The sequence below is a fragment of the Aspergillus multicolor genome (genome assembly GCF_047715735.1).
Source record: "Aspergillus multicolor strain CBS 133.54 unplaced genomic scaffold BDW74scaffold_21, whole genome shotgun sequence".
In the NCBI taxonomy this organism is placed as follows: Eukaryota; Fungi; Ascomycota; class Eurotiomycetes; order Eurotiales; family Aspergillaceae; genus Aspergillus; species Aspergillus multicolor.
Genome location: NW_027395972.1, coordinates 1,527 through 16,878, shown reverse-complemented (window position 1 = coordinate 16,878; position 15,352 = coordinate 1,527). Strand labels below are relative to the sequence as shown.

Sequence of the window (15,352 nt, the reverse complement as noted above, 5' to 3'; positions counted from 1 at the left end):
TTACCGGTACCTGATCGGGGTACTACATGCTCTCACGGGCCTATGTTTGTGAGACATTCAACTTTATACAGTACGTGGTGGGGGTTAACATGGTGAGTAAATGTATCTTGGTCCTTTGGATATTGTTCAGACGCCTCTCTACCGTAAAGAGAATATGCGTGAGTTTGAGAACCATCCTGATCTCCTAGCTGCCCAATATCCTGTTCATGGGGGCTTGGATTTGGCACCGCACCCTAGCTATTCAAGCAGCTAACGGACCAGGCTAAGGTTGGGGAGGCTGATGTAGATGCCCCTGACCCAAGTACCATATCGAACATTGCATCAGTGTACAGATTTGAACAAGAAGATGAGTTTCGGGAAGACTGTTGGCTGGTAGAGTCGTTTTGCATTGGGTTCTTGGTTCGAACCATCGGGAAGTGATTTATATTCCACTCATGGTAGCGAAACCACTAGATCTGTTTGTAGTGGTTTGTTCTTGTGCTTTAGCTTGTACACCAAGAGGTTCTAGCTGCAAGAGACTTATCTTGCAATTTCCCTTTGCTTCTATCAGTCAATCCACGGGTGTTACTACATTGCAAATGCATGGTATCTTGCTAGAGTATAATCCCCTCACAACCTTTATGCTTGGGAACTACCTCTGTTGAATCATATCCATGATGCCTTGCTTGTCTGAGCATGACTATTGCAGGTGTCTAGAACATGCTACTGTGCATCCCAAGTGCTACCTTTGCATGGTCGAGTCCCTGATAAACTATGTGATTCACCATATCCGCACATGAACTATAGTATCTCGCAATGATGACTAACAACAACGACCTAAGTCCCAACCCAACGAACAGAATAACATAGATCCATGCTCCCCTCCATATGAAGAAGCTATCCCCTATTCACTATAATCAACCTCAACAGCCAACCTGACCGCACCACTAGCCACAGACCCCCCAATCCCATCAACACTCGCTTCGGCCGCCGTATACGCATTCACCACGCTCCCAGCGCCGCTAGTGATATACGAACAATCCTCGCCAGCCGCCGTACAAATGCTCATCCCCTGCACAGTCAAATCCGCATTCTGCGCCTGGATCGCGCTGACATCCCACCCGCTCCAGCCGTCATTGACAGTAGACCCAAAGTCAAACTCCCCCCACGTACAAGCGTACCCGCCGTATTGGTCTGTTGGCAACGAGTCGCCCGCCGCAGCGCCCCAGCCACCCTGGCTGTCTTCGTCGATTGCGACGTATCGGCTCTCGCCGGGGGAGAGGGTGAAGTTTAACGCGGAGTGTCCGTACCAGCCTGTCATCTCTCCGTCGGGGCCGATTTTGTTCCAGAAGGAGACGAACCAGCTTTCTGATGAAGAGGAGTTTGAGGGGAGGGTTATCTGGAGGACGTATTTGTAGGAGGAGGCATCGCTGGAATCGACCTCGATGATGTTGCTGCCCCACGGGGACCCGACGTTTCCAGTGTACGAGACGCCGCTGCCGGAGGAGTTTGTGCGGGTGCCGAAGCCGGTTGTTGAGTAGGTGCCGGAGGAGGGGGTTGAGGACCAGTCGGATGAGCTGGAGCTGGAGTCGGAGGAGGCAGTCGAGGTTGAGCTGGAGGTGGAGGTCGTGGTGCTGCTAGAGGCAGAGACGGTGGTGGAGGTTATGGTGGACGTCGTGGTACTAGTACTAGTCGAAGTAGTCTCGGCAACAAAGTCTTCGTTAAGGGATGCAGAGAGGGAAGCGTCAAGCACGAGGTCCTCGATGATGCCGGCGCTTGCAGTGGAGGATGTAAGTGAGGTGGAAGTTGAGGCATCGACGTCGGCGACAGTGGCGGTGGCAGTGGTACCCGCATCGAGGGTGATGGTAGTGTACACAGTAACGACATCCCACTGGACAACAGTCTTGGTATTAACCCCGTTATCCTTCTTCTGGTGGTTATGAAGGGCCCTGTGCCCGTGCAAGGCATGGGGCTTGGCCGACGCCGAACCAGCGGCGAGGGCCGTTAGAATGAGTGACTCCCACTTCATGGTTGTGGGTGGATTCAGACGTATAAAAAGGAGTGACAGGAAGATATGTAGGCGCAGGGGGCGAGAAATGAGCGTATGATAGCCCTTGAAGGTCGAATGTAAAATGAATGACTTGGGATGGGCCTGCCCTCATATAGGTAGGGCCAGGGGCCCAGTGCAGCGCTTACGACCTCAGTCAAATGGTGCATCTACGAAGTGGGGACGTTTTGCAGAAGCCATCAGAAAGATGTTTAGAGATTCGTACTGTTCTTACGATTGATGTATACCTATTCATGGGCCTTCAAGCCACAGTCCACTAAAGTCAAGCGTTTGGGACGCCACTGGGCGTTCTCTACCCGCCCAGAGAAGCACATACCAAATATGCCTTCACAAATCTAGACGCCCAGGGGGTGGTAAAGAGTGAGGTATACACAAGTCTAGAGTGTATCTTATTCCCAACTGTGGTGCACTAAAGCAGTAGATATACGTAAGCGCACTGCGTCGCACAGATTCAGATTCGTGGCTAACCGGAAGCAGCGAGAGTCTAGACTTGAGAGGCACTGACTCGGATTTACACAATTCCATACTGATCGGTCTGCCAGGCAGCCACGGAATTAAACGCGTGGGAGAGGAAGAGTTTTCCACGGTTCCTGCGCCACGAGGCCGACTTACGTATACTTCCAGCCGAGGATCCACATCACCCCATTGCACATCATTCCATTGGTTCGTCTTGAAGCGATGGAAGCTTAGCGGCGGTTAGCGCACTGAATGACTGTAAATGATTGGTCTTTGGCATCTCTTCGTTCTATGGCTCGGAAGTCGGCTTTAGCCATGCCAGATCCATGGACCAGTCGGGCTCCCAGGCCTCGTCCTGAAGCGAATCATAGAAGGTTCACTCCAGGAACCAGGCGCGTTCGAGGCTTGCTCTTAGTTGATGACATAGAATCGTAGAGGAGCGGCAAACAATCTATCACTATCATTGAAAACGTGAACTGAGATTTCAGCCAGTCCACACATCAAAGAATGTCTTCATACACGCTGCGGCAGTGACAAAAGCGTATCTCTGCCAGTACTTGTGCTTATGGCTATCAGCGTAGTCGCATATGCCCTTGATAACGAGAGTCGGAAAGATGTCGCAGGCACAAAGGCGATCAGCCCATGCTGCTTAGCGATGTCGTCGCGGTGCAGCCCGGACTTCATTACTGTGTCCCCTGATCCAGTGGCGCCAATATGGACTTTCAGAGGCGGGGCGAATTTCGTTTCTATTGTCGCCTTCGAGGCGGCTGCGTTTGACCAAGCTCCCCATGTCGCAGCCAGTGTCTTTGCACGAGAGGTTTCTGGCTTCTTTGCAGCCCTGATCTGGCGACTTAGAGCAAGTTCGACAGATTGGATCCTCACTGGCGTTATAGTGCTTGTGGCGGTATTCGGACTGATAGGAGAGATGGTCTTTGTCGGCGCCAGGATAGCTTGTTGCTCGAGGCCCTAGCTGCGTGCTCAGCGTTTTAATGTGTTGATGAAGATTCGTCTCAAGGACTTCTTTTACACGCGATGTCTTGAGCTTCGAAAGCAAGCCCTGTACCCGCGTCGGCGGAAAGTGATGGGTATCATGACCTGGTCTGGTGGCGAAGTCGTTGGGATACTGTCGGCCAAGATCATATTGTACGATGCAGTCACCTATCACGGCATCACTAAGAATCAGCTCCCCATCTCCCCGGGTCACTACCAGCGGGGACTCCGCCACAGTTTTCAACCACAAGAGCAATGCTAATAGATTGGTACTTAAAGCGTGCACATAAGGCTTCTTGGGACGCGGCGCCTTTTCTCATCCTAGGAATAGGGACAAGGACTACATTGTGGCGGCCGATTTTGCCTAGGATGTATGTGTTATGGTCCCGGGGGCCTTGCAATGCGTATCCTCGCCCCATATGGTATCAAATAGCGCGGTCACCGCGTCGGCCTTTGTGAGTAAGGCGCATAACACGACAAGAGTGGAAATATCACGATTAGCGGTCTAAAGTGTGGACTGTAGTATACTTTCCTTAGGCGTCCTGTATAGTGCAGCTTGTCAATATCGACGCCGCAAGAGATTCAGAAAGACCCCAGCCATCCCAGTATGCCAAGTGGAGTGCTTGAAGAGACTCTAATACCTTTTCAAGGAGGCAGATATGGCGGGCTTTAGAGTTTCTGTCATGGCTCTCCTCGACAAGTTCGTCACTGAATAGCGCGGCGTCTAGGCAGGCGTTCACTACGCCCTCATAGACAGCTTCGACCTTCTGCCTCAGCTCTCCCTTGATAGAGACCCCTCGATGCATCATGCTATACCGGATGCCACAGATGCAGATTTCCCGCCAGCGGGACATTCTACATCTAGGAGGCGGCCGATAGCGGACGGGAAAACAGAGCCGGCCAACGATCGACGCAAAGCTGTAAACGATCTGAAGTCGAAAGTCTAATGCGCCACTGTCGCATATCCGCCAGCACCATTATAATCATACAGCAAAGAAAGCCCAACAGGCAGCAAGAAGTCACCGATGGAGCAAGAGCCAGAGGGACGGCTCAGTCACCCTTCTCAGTCGACCGTTGTCCCTAAGCCCCCACTTCGCAGGAGCGCTCGCCTTGCAAAACACCGACGGTAACTTGGATGTGAAGGGGATCTATATTTTGAAGGTGATAATTGCCTCACCTACAAAGCTGTGCGGATATATGCCCGCATCAAGCAACTGATAGAGCCATGGAAGAAGAAAAGAGTGAGCAATATAGGAACCTTGGCTTTCCCAATGATATACCAATCATCAACTAGGAACAGTGTGCAAAACGAAAATGAGTTTCAATGATAAGAGGTTTAATTCCCCTCCAAAGCCTTCAACTTCTCCTGTAAGGCCCTGAAATTCCTCTGCATCGCATTCCGATTGAACTCCTCACCAGTAACAACAGGATACTTCTTCCCCGGCCCCTGAATCACCGCATCCTTACACGGCTGATTGAAGAACGCAATGCTATACCTATCCCCGAAATAATCCCCATCATCTTCCGGCGCCTTAACGCGGTGGAAAGTGCTCTTGAACCGATCATCCGACCAGCTCATCAGCAGATCACCGATATTACACACGATCTCGCCGGCAACGGGTTCAATCTTGGTCCACTCATCGCCGATTCCGAATTCCGTCACCACTTCGCGCCCAGGACAGATTTCTAGGCCCGACTGTCCTTCTTTTTGGAAGAGGAGGGTCAGGAAGTCCCAGTCTGCGTGCGCGCCGGCGCGGTGGTACGTTTTGCCTTCTGCTGCTGACTGTGACGGGGGCGGGAGAGCGAAGTAGTGCAGCAGTCGACACGTCGTCTGGCAATTCGATCGGGAGATATCGTGTGCTTTGACGAAGAAGTCATCGGGAAATCCTAAACCGCGCGCGAAGCAGCGCATAAGCAGCTCCGAGACGCCTTGGACCTGGTGCATGAACTGTAGACACTTTGTCCGAAAGCCATCGATATGCTTATCGTCCAGCCAGACGCCGTTCATATTCTCGCCGAACTGCAGCTGATACGACTCCTTCGTATCGGGTTGGCCCGTAGACGGCCGGACTTGGGAGTTCTTCTCCCAGCCGACATTGTTGGGGTTCCAGGGGACTGTTGCCTTGATTTCATCTGGCAGAGAGAAGAACGATTCTGATAGTGCGAACATGGAGTCGATATCGGTGTCAGAGATGCCATGGTCCGTTATCGTGAAGAAGCCGACGTTTTCGGAGGCGTCGATGAGCTCGGAGGTTATTTCGTCAATGCGGGTGTCGAAATCCCGCAGGGAGATTCGTGGGATGGGGCGATTTGTATACCGAGTAGGCGCCATTTTGACTCTGTTAGATGTATGCGTGTCCTGTGTGCATGTATGGGTATTAGGTACGTATGTTCTTGGTTTATAAAGCCTTATCAGCGCGTTGGAGGAGAGTTGGAGACGCAAGCCCCGCTCGGCCGAGCTGATAAAGACGCTCACCCCCTCCTTGCTCTCCAACCTTGAAAGTTACACGACATAATCACTCATTCAATCATATCTCGGCCGACCATAAGCGAAATGAGCGCTGCTCGCCAACGCCTGGCTTGTGTCGAGTGCACCCGCCGCAAGATCCGCTGCGACAAGGTTGTGCCCTGTCGGAATTGCACAAGACGGTATCCTCCTTATCGACCTAAATTATCTTTTGAGATAGATGCTGATAAGAACAGAGGAACGACCTGTACACGCAGCAAGGAGAACAAGAGCGACTCTCTAGTCGAGAAGCTACAGGCTCGAGTGCAACAGCTAGAAGCGACCGTGCTGGAGCTGTCACAAGCAAATAGACCTCCGATGACCCCGGCCGCGGACAATGCAGTTGAGCGAGCAGCAGAACCAGACGCGGAGATCGGCGATGCAGCAACAATCCTCGAATTCCTAGCCTGGGGTCGTCGCAAGAACCCGACCTACTGCAATAGCCTGAACATACAATCTCCGGGCGATGTGACGGCCGAGGTCGATGATCGGGGTTACGGGCAACAAGCCCTAAGTCCAGGGCCAGATAGAGCCTCGGCCGGGGCATATCTCCAGCTACTACTGCCTCGAAGAGCACTAGTCGAACGTCTAGTTGCTTTTCATTGTGATAATGTGCTATGGTACCATGGCTCTTTTGACGAGAATGAGTTTTTGAATCAAGTGGACGCATTCTATCGCGTCGCTCAGGGCAGAGTCAGTCATCACTCCGTCGACCTCCAGTGGCTAGCCCTCTTCTTCGCGGTTCTCTGCGGCGCTATCTCCTGCGCTCCCGGTCGGTCCGCAGAGAGCTGGGGCTTCCAGCCGTGGCAGCAGACGTGTCTTGCCCAGCGGTGGTACAAAGCTGTCTCAACGTGTCTCCACCATGCAGACTTCACAGCATGCCACTCAGTGTATGCCATCCAGGCCGTAGGAACATTAACAATGTCCGCGCATCTACTGGGGTTCTCGAACAGCCTCTCTGTATTAATTGCGCCAGCAGCCAGAATCGGGCAGTGTCTCGGTCTTCAACATCGAGAAGCTAGCGGTGCCTGGCGCCAAATCTGCATCCAGGACTGGTTCTCCATTCCTTTCTTTGAGAGCTACCTGATTCCGCGACAAACGGGCACTGATCGGAATGATGAAGAAGCAAAGGATGATGTTCCGTCACACGCTGCATACAGCAATTTCTTCTACAAAGTCGCCACTATAATGTGTTCATTACATGACAGTACAAAAGCAACGCAAACACTTTATACGCGGTACGAACAAGTTCTCGAGCACGATCAGCAACTGCGCTCCCTCGCAACGACCGGGCTCCCTCCGTTCCTGCAGAATGTTCCCATTGACCCAACTTGGCCAACGTATGTCCCGTGGGCGCGACGTTGCCTAGCAATAAGCCTGTCTCACAAGGTCATCATGATCCATCGAAAATTCCTAGCGCTTAGCTTTCGCGATCCGGTATTTTTAAGGACCAGAAAGACGTGTGTTGCTGCCGCTAGAACTATTATCAAGGAGCAGAAGGAGGCTAGATTGGACACAAATGCACCGGTATTGTGGATTATGCAGGCATTTGGGGTTACGGCTAGTGTATGTCCACGACCTTTGCGAGTATTTCTATCATTACGCAAAGAAGCATGTGTACTAACTTAAACGTAGATAATCCTTTGCCTAGACCTCTTCCACCGACCACGCGACCATCCAGATGCTGACGCGACATACCACCGCCAGCTCATCAACGACGGGCTCGAAATGTTGGCTGACGGGCCTTCGAACATGATTGCCACGCGAGGGGTACATCTTCTCGAGGCACTGCTGGCGCGAGAGCCTAGACACTCATGGGAAGTAGATCTGAATGCCATTGTGAAGGATGTCTGTGAGCAGACTTCCTACTCCGCATCATCAATGGGGTCCCCCTCATCAGTGAGAAACAAAGGGAGGGACAGAGATATAGAGCGGGGTATGACTTGGCCTCCGATCGCGGGATGTTCTTCAAGCGCAGGAGAGGAGGATGCACGTTCTGACCCAGATGGCACAGGATACGGATATACAGAAGAAAGCGAGACGCTCAAGGGAATACTGTCGCTTGCCGCAAGTAACATCTAGACCAGCTTCAACATTATACCTCCTGCTCGTATCTAAATATACCTAACTAAGCTATCATCAATTCCCCCCAAGATAATCCTTCCACTCAAGCATATAAAACCCCCTCGGCGCCTCGCCAAACGAAAACGGCACACCAGCAGCAAACCTCTCAGACTCTTCCACGGGCCTAGATAAATAAACCCCCACCCCACAATACACCACAAAATGCTCAACGCGAATATCAGCCATATCCTCCAGAAACGAGAGCACATCAGCCCGCGACCCGTTCATAAGTTCTGCGGGGCTCGAAAACTGCACGACCAAACTGTGTAGCCCGCCCATACCGGCCAACACATTACAGGCTCGGCGCCACCTTGACCGTTCATCATCGTAAAGCACCCTGCTAGCTTCGACAGGCCAGATGGACATATTGATTCGGATGGACTGGATTGTGGAGAGTTGCGAGGGGGCAGTGGTACGCTCCAGGGCTATGATCAGAAGGTGTGCGTGTTGCGTGAACACTAGGGTGTTGGATGTGTAGAGGACTGGTATGCTTTCTGTGTATCTGCGTGTCGTCAGTACATGGTAGTGTGTGCGATTGTGTACCCAGCGAAGAGGCGTACACCCTACGGCAACAGGCAAGCAAGCCTAACACGCTCCAAGCAAGGCTCTTCCCATACCGCTGTTCGAGATTTCTCCATCTGTCTCGGGGAATGGTTTTTTCTTTCGCCCGGAGCATTTGGACGTCGACGTGCTCGCTGCGCAGCCTGTCACTGGATGTCCGGAACTGAACGCGTAGAGGAAATGGAAAGGTGAGGATTTCCCGGTAGACCATTGTTCTGATTTCAGGCGGTAAGTTGAAGAAGCTCGATTCGCGTTGGTCACAATATGGTTGATGTAATCTCTCCGTGGCGTTGTCGTTGTACCCATTGTCCGGGGTCAGGTCGCGGCTCGCCCCCGCTCCATCTACGGGTAACAGGTCCAGTGGAGACGTCAAACGCCGACGAGGAGGCTTCTGATAAGCCTCTGGATTCCGACTCCTCATCCTCTTCTGCCATGCGCTCTTAACACTGTCATATGCCATGGTGAAAGGGGACATGATGATGCAACAAGGCACTATTACTAAGAGGAATGCAATTTCCTTCTTTGTGAATGCCCAATCCATTGAGCTCCAGTATACCTTTTCGATGAGAGCAGGACCAAATAGGTATGTTGGGAATAGGTGGGAAAGGTATTTGATACGTAGTCACCTAGGAAACAGGGTATTATACTGGTAGTATCGTGGTATGTAGACAACGAGCTGCAGGAAAATACTTAAGAGGGAGACTTTGAGACCAGCGGGGTACAGGCATAGGTAAGGTACTTAGCATGGCCAAGAAACATGTGAACTGGAAGTTGTTGAGGCTGGGGTGGTCTGACGTTGTAACATAATATGTACATTAGAACCAAGAAGCACAGCCACACGCATGTCTTGCTACCTAGGTACCTACGCAACCAACCAACCCATGCTGTATTATGTTCAATCCCATTACGCCAAGGTCCGAGTGATCCGGTCTTCCGTCAATCTACAGGGTACAAAAAGAACGAGACTTGTTGACATGTTCTTTCAAAGCTTTCAAAGAAATAATTGCACTTTCCTGACTGGTAACACCCACGCGGCGAGCTACAACAATGGGTTATTAACTCTGATAAAAGCTAGGTAGATGGCCACTTTTATCCTGGGGAATACACATCCGAACTCAGCGCTTGCCCAAAATTGTACTTTTTCTGCCTCTTAAGGATGACCGCTCATTTCGGCAGACCGTTCCCGCCCTAGACCCGTCCGCAATCCATCATCTCGATGCCTTTAAACCTGCATAATCAACTGAACTAAACATGTTGTTGGTTCTCACAAGACTCCATAAGCAAACTATCCCGTAAGCCAACGCCGGCATCGCCGCCATTGGTACCATAAGGAAGTAATAACACAGTACAGCCCTATAGCTTGAACTTGCAGGTGCCGAACTGAGCTTTTCACCCAAGCAGGAGATGTAGTTGGACTGGAGAACGAGATGAACGTCTAGCGACCTAGAAGGGAACTTACAAACCTCGGGGTAATGTCGAGCTCGCTCGCGGCGGTTACTATATCTAGTTTAGCTGTACTACAGACAGCACCTGAATCAAGTCGGTATATACCACCATATCACGACTGCAACTGCATTTCGCCCTTTTGCTTCCCCTGTACACATCATTTGTCTGGTACTTCGGGGTTTCTCCGAGTAGGCTTCTGCATCCCTATGCCTGCTAAGACAAACCTAGCCTGAAGCCCCCACAGTGGAGCCCTAATCCTTACAACATGCTGACAGGATGCTTATCCCACGCGCCGGCCATTCCAGTTCGGGAGTATGGATCTGATAACGTCCTGCTTGACAGGTGCCAAGGGATGCTGAAGGAGCTTGGTCTTGACCGTGGTTACGCAAGCTTTCCTTGCTTTTGCAGAGGGAACGAGCTTGCGGCGTCCTGCGATAAACCGGAACTCGGGGCTTCACAGGTTGCTTAGGTATAAAAGGTTGCCCGTGTACTCCATTCCTCTGTTTCTTCATCATCAACCATCGATATCTTCTCATCAGTACTCTTCAGTCATCAAGACCTGCCCTCTGAAATCGCCCACCATGCAGCTCAGGGTAAGCTCTCTTTCACCATATCAAGTGTCAACTACTGACGTTTCTTCCAGAACCTCCTCCCCATCATCCCCTTCGTCGCCGGCACCGCCTCGGCCACCCTCACCGTCTCCTTCAGCGGCTTCTACTACGCTTCCTGCGCAACGCCCAGCATCCTCGCGGCGAACCTTTTCTCTGGCGCCTGCGATCCCGTCCAGAACCTGCCGATCCAATCGTTCAGCGCCCATGTTTACTCCGGTACCTGCGACGACGCTTCTACCAGCCCGGTCCTGAAGCTTTACACTGCCTCTGGATGTGGTGAGGACACTCTGTACGGCGAGTACGAGCTTAGTACCGAGGAGACGTGCTTTGATCTTGGCGAGAGCGAGACGTTTGTTAGTAGTGAGGTTGTTTGTCAGTGATTCGTGTCAATGTTTGTACAGTGGTTGTTAAGGTTGAGCTTGGTTGCTGAATCCAGCCTTCTATATGTATGAATATATTGAACTGGTTCACATTGCTAGGGCAGATTCCATGGTATGAGTAGAGCATCGGGGGAGTCACGACCAACGGAGCAGTACCTTCGCAGTCTTTGTACTGAGTAATTGTTTCTGCCGGAGGACAGGTCCTGTACGATTACCTTGTCTTGTGTATTTGCGGGCGCGGTGTATACGTTAGGTACCTACCAAGGTAGAACTTTGTAGACAGGGATCGACCCATAACGCTAGGTCAACAGAATTAACCGCAGAATACCAGAACTGTAGCTGAACTCATCCACCGACAATACGTTATCAGACTTTCCTGGATATGGGCAAAAGAGGACTGTGGGAGATTCTCGTGGTTTTCCACGTGAGATGGTAGCCCTAGAAGCTTGGAAGAAGGGTTGCATTGCGTATCAGGGAGGCCACATGCAGGTATAAGTTGCTAGAACCACATTATAAACTAGATGCCTACATGGAGTAGGGTCTATCAGAAGCAAACCTTCACCTGATGCAATCGCGACGTAAAATGTGTTTTTCGAAGGATTGGGAAATCTTGGTCGTCGACGTTGGGCATGACCCCAGGCCTAGGGTACGGATTTCGCTCCGCTATTCGTGACTCGGCCTGCGAAAGAACCACAATTTGCAGACATTTTGCTCAAACAGCAGGCGGAAGTGAGCCAATCAAGCTGTGACCAGGACTATGCTCAGCTAATGCAGAATAGGTCTGTGAATACTTCACTTCATGCACAGACGCCACCAGTACGGGTCTCGTGCCTCAACAGCCAGGGTCTCGGAGAGGCCGATCGGGGAAGTCACCAAAAACCCCTCTTCTTCAGATCAATTCAAAGGCTAGTTCTATCCTGGTCTTGCGCTGACGGCATCCAGCCAGCCAGCCACTGGTCTGTGCCCAAGGTGACGGGGTCGCTCGGACTGCATTTGCAGGGGTCTTCCGGGCATGCCGCGCCTCCCTATTGGCGGCCACACGCCGTCCTGTCTCTGCTGAAGAACGCTCAGTGGCTCAGCGTGGGCTTACGCCATCACCCATGCAGACAGTTCCCCAAGTTGCATGAACATGCAGATTTCCGAGCTGGATGTCTTTGTTTGCGTTCCCCGATCACGAACCATTTAGCGTCCACCCCCTCCCTCGAACTTCCGCGGATAAGCCGAAGCTTGCAGTCCTAAGCCACAGCGGCCTATGGTAACCAGTGGCTAAGCTGAAGGCATCTATATGCATGACTTGGGGATACACAGCATGAACTAGGTCGAATCGTTAAGAGTTCCCCTCTTTTCTGACCCGTGTATGTGCTTTGCCAGCACGAATACCTAGCTCTTCATGCGGGGTTGCGACATGACGAGGATACCTTCCAGCCAGCCATCGTGTGTTTGTTGATGAGCAGACCGCAGGCTGGCTGATGATTAATTCCGTTGGACCTACCTGGGGTATGGCTAGCAGGGTGTATGGCGGACTTGGGGACTTATATGGATTGCCACCCCATCCCCTCGCTCCTTCTTGTTACACCTCATTCCTCACCCAGTTCCTGCTTCCAGAGCATCGTCAACTCAGTTGACGTTTCTAAGCTTCGCAGTTGTTCGCCCCCCGCTCATAATGTCAGCGAACGTTCCGCCGACCGAATCTTTGGCCGCCGTGCCTCCTCAACCTCCTCAAGCTACTGAGGCTACTCAGGCTCCTCAGGCTACTGAGACCACGCAGGCCGCTGAAGAACCCCAAGCCCCTCAACTTGTCCAAGTCTCGCAGGACCCTGCCCAATACCCCCAACTTCCCCATACTCCCCAGGACCCTCCTTCCCAGTCCCAACCGGCACCGGCGCAGGCTCCACCCGCCCAATCCCTGCACCAGGTTGTTACCTATGTCGAGAATCATAAGCGTACGTTATTTCCATCTTTTATGTTGCCTGATATCCAAAGTTCTCTAACATCACACTCCGCCTGGTACTACAGTAGCAAGCATCATCCTCATTGCCTTGTTCTACCCATACATCGGAAAATTGAGCGCCCAAGGGTCGGCCACTGCCTCCTGTGCATCGGCTTCTCCCATTGTCGGATACTATGACCTAATCTTCGCGACTGTCCTTGGTATCGTCGCTGTTCACCAGAACCGCTACTTCTCCTGGCAGGCACGCTTTGCCTATCTCCAGTGGACGTCCATTGCCTCGACATTCGAACAGGTCCTCGGGGGAAGCACCTTCACCGTTGGCCTGGTGATCAGCCTGCTATCCCCCTTCCCTGTTGTCTCCCTCACCACTGTTACCCTCATCGCATGGCAATACATCGTAGTCTCCTACCACAAGGAGATCCGTCGCATTGCCGCCCTCACCGAGGAGATATCTTCCCAGGCTAGAGCAGGCGTTGACAGCAGCCGACTGTACGCGTCGTCTGTCACTGCATACGAAAAGTCCATCTTGCGTCTGGTAGCCGTGCTGGTCAACGATACCGGCCGCTATAACCTGGACGCCTACAGACCTACCCCAGGCATCGGACCCCTCCTAACAGGAAACATCGAAGCCATCACCCCTGCTGCCAAGGAAGCAACAACCCTCGTAACAATCTCCTGCACAAACCTTCCCAAAGCCCTCTCCGCCCTCGAGCACATCAAGTACCTCTCCGACAAAGCAAACCTGCTCGCCCGCCACGGCGAAATCGCCGAAGCAGACGCCCTTCTCACGCAGCTCTCCGTAGCCCTAACAACAATCCGCACTGTCGAAGCTCAACTCCTCGAAGCAAAGACGAAAGCCCACGATATCGCGGTCAAAATCCACCTCGACGACCTCGTCGCCCAGCACAAGAACGTCGTCGAGCAACTCACCGAAGCCGCCGCAGCACCACCCCCACAGCCAGAACGTCAACCTGAGCCTGAGCCGCAGCCCGAGGAGCCCCGCCGCGCAGATCCCTCCGAGCTCCCCAACGCCGTGGTAAGCCAGCGATCCTATCTCCCACATCTTCGGCACCTCGTCCGGTTCGGGCTAACATGCACCCTTCTGTAACCCTAGACCCTCCGCAACCCCAAAGTTATCGTCGGCGGTCTCTCCGGTGCCCCTGATGACGTCGACGACCAGGCCTTCAAGCTCGATATCCCCTTCGCCGTGTCGCTCTACGGCCACTCGTCATCCACACTCTGGATCATTGACAACGGGATGATCTGCCTCGACCAAGCACCCACCGCAAGCCCCGCAAGTGTACGAACAGGCCAGCAACTCCCCTTCCGCGATGGTCTAGCGCCCTACTCGCTCTTCCCGCTCTGGAAAGACCTCAAGATCACCAAGGGCAAGCCGCACGGAATCTACTGGGATGTCGAGGGGAATGCACCGAATCGCAAGCTGATCGTCGAGTTCTATGTTACCCGATATAACATGGAGGACCAGTACTTCCATTTCCTGGTCATCCTCGAAGAGGCGAACCAGAATGTTGCGACGTTCCGGTACTTTGATGTCCAGGATCAGGGGGCTGAGGGGACCGTTGGGGTGCAGGGGCCGCAGAGTGAGTCCTCTATTTCTTTTTGAAGAGGATACCTACGGTCGGATGTAGAGATGCTAACGAGTCCAGACTATAAACTCTTCTCGTACAACCAGCGCAAGATCGCGCCGGGTTTGGAGCTCGTGTTCAACACCACTCCGAGTGTCAACCGTGTCGAGACGTCGAGCTTCGAGGTGCCGTCTCATTAGAGAAGCTGAATTAATTACTCTCTTGGTCGCGCCGAAACACGAAAGTGATGGTTCCATTGTTAAGTTCTTTTTTTGACTATTGGCACCATGCATCGTGGGCGGCAGCTTGGGTTATGGAACGAGGCTCCGCGCCCCGTAGGCTTGCTCTACAACATCTACGTTGATCTGTTTGTTCTTTGGTTACCCTTTCCGTTCTCCATGGTATCGAGCTTAATTAGTACCTCACAATCATAACACACTTTGTTTACCCCAGGTGGTTTCATAGCAAGTAAGCCCACGATCCGAGTTGCCTCGCTGAACCTGGCAAGGTAGACCCCATCCCAGGCCCCCCCCAGCTACCATGCCTTAGAATATAGTCTTTCCCAATCTCATCTCCCTCTCACTTGATTCCGTTCTTCCCGGCCGTCTGGTTCAATGCGCAGGAGGCGGCGAAGTACCAGCGTATCTAGCTTCCATACAGAAGTAGCTACCTAGGTATATCTGTATGCAAGGAA

The 15,352-nt window shown here is 52.4% G+C and overlaps 6 protein-coding genes across 6 annotated transcripts; 3 read left to right on the top strand and 3 right to left on the bottom strand.

Moving 5' to 3' along the window:
* Positions 1-883: 883 nt before the first annotated feature.
* On the bottom strand, positions 884-2,218 carry BDW74DRAFT_186558 (putative allergen Asp F4-like; the record flags this gene model as incomplete). The annotated part of the gene is made up of 1 exon (XM_073731288.1): positions 884-2,218. The coding sequence occupies exon 1, from the start codon at positions 2,006-2,008 to the stop codon at positions 884-886; it is 1,125 nt and encodes a 374-aa protein (XP_073581620.1). The 5' UTR covers positions 2,009-2,218.
* A 798-nt stretch (positions 2,219-3,016) lies between these two features.
* Positions 3,017-4,347, bottom strand: BDW74DRAFT_180192 (uncharacterized protein; the record flags this gene model as incomplete). The annotated part of the gene is made up of 2 exons (XM_073729675.1): positions 3,017-3,469; positions 4,135-4,347. 2 exons carry the CDS (start codon positions 4,345-4,347, stop codon positions 3,017-3,019), a joined length of 666 nt encoding a protein of 221 aa, XP_073581619.1.
* A 482-nt stretch (positions 4,348-4,829) lies between these two features.
* BDW74DRAFT_186557 (uncharacterized protein) lies at positions 4,830-5,825 on the bottom strand (the record flags this gene model as incomplete). The annotated part of the gene is made up of 1 exon (XM_073731287.1): positions 4,830-5,825. The coding sequence occupies one exon, from the start codon at positions 5,823-5,825 to the stop codon at positions 4,830-4,832; it is 996 nt and encodes a 331-aa protein (XP_073581618.1).
* Positions 5,826-6,047: 222 nt separating this feature from the next.
* Positions 6,048-8,081, top strand: BDW74DRAFT_186556 (Zn(II)2Cys6 transcription factor; the record flags this gene model as incomplete). The annotated part of the gene is made up of 4 exons (XM_073731286.1): positions 6,048-6,142; positions 6,197-7,565; positions 7,635-7,898; positions 7,932-8,081. The coding sequence occupies 4 exons, from the start codon at positions 6,048-6,050 to the stop codon at positions 8,079-8,081; spliced, it is 1,878 nt and encodes a 625-aa protein (XP_073581617.1).
* Positions 8,082-10,668: 2,587 nt separating this feature from the next.
* On the top strand, positions 10,669-11,219 carry BDW74DRAFT_157074 (uncharacterized protein). The gene is made up of 2 exons (XM_073725080.1): positions 10,669-10,723; positions 10,774-11,219. The coding sequence occupies exons 1-2, from the start codon at positions 10,712-10,714 to the stop codon at positions 11,119-11,121; spliced, it is 360 nt and encodes a 119-aa protein (XP_073581616.1). The 5' UTR covers positions 10,669-10,711; the 3' UTR covers positions 11,122-11,219.
* A 1,490-nt stretch (positions 11,220-12,709) lies between these two features.
* BDW74DRAFT_54302 (uncharacterized protein) lies at positions 12,710-15,110 on the top strand. The gene is made up of 4 exons (XM_073733116.1): positions 12,710-13,064; positions 13,138-14,108; positions 14,187-14,673; positions 14,740-15,110. Exons 1-4 carry the CDS (start codon positions 12,785-12,787, stop codon positions 14,856-14,858), a joined length of 1,857 nt encoding a protein of 618 aa, XP_073581615.1. The 5' UTR covers positions 12,710-12,784; the 3' UTR covers positions 14,859-15,110.
* Positions 15,111-15,352: the final 242 nt, after the last annotated feature.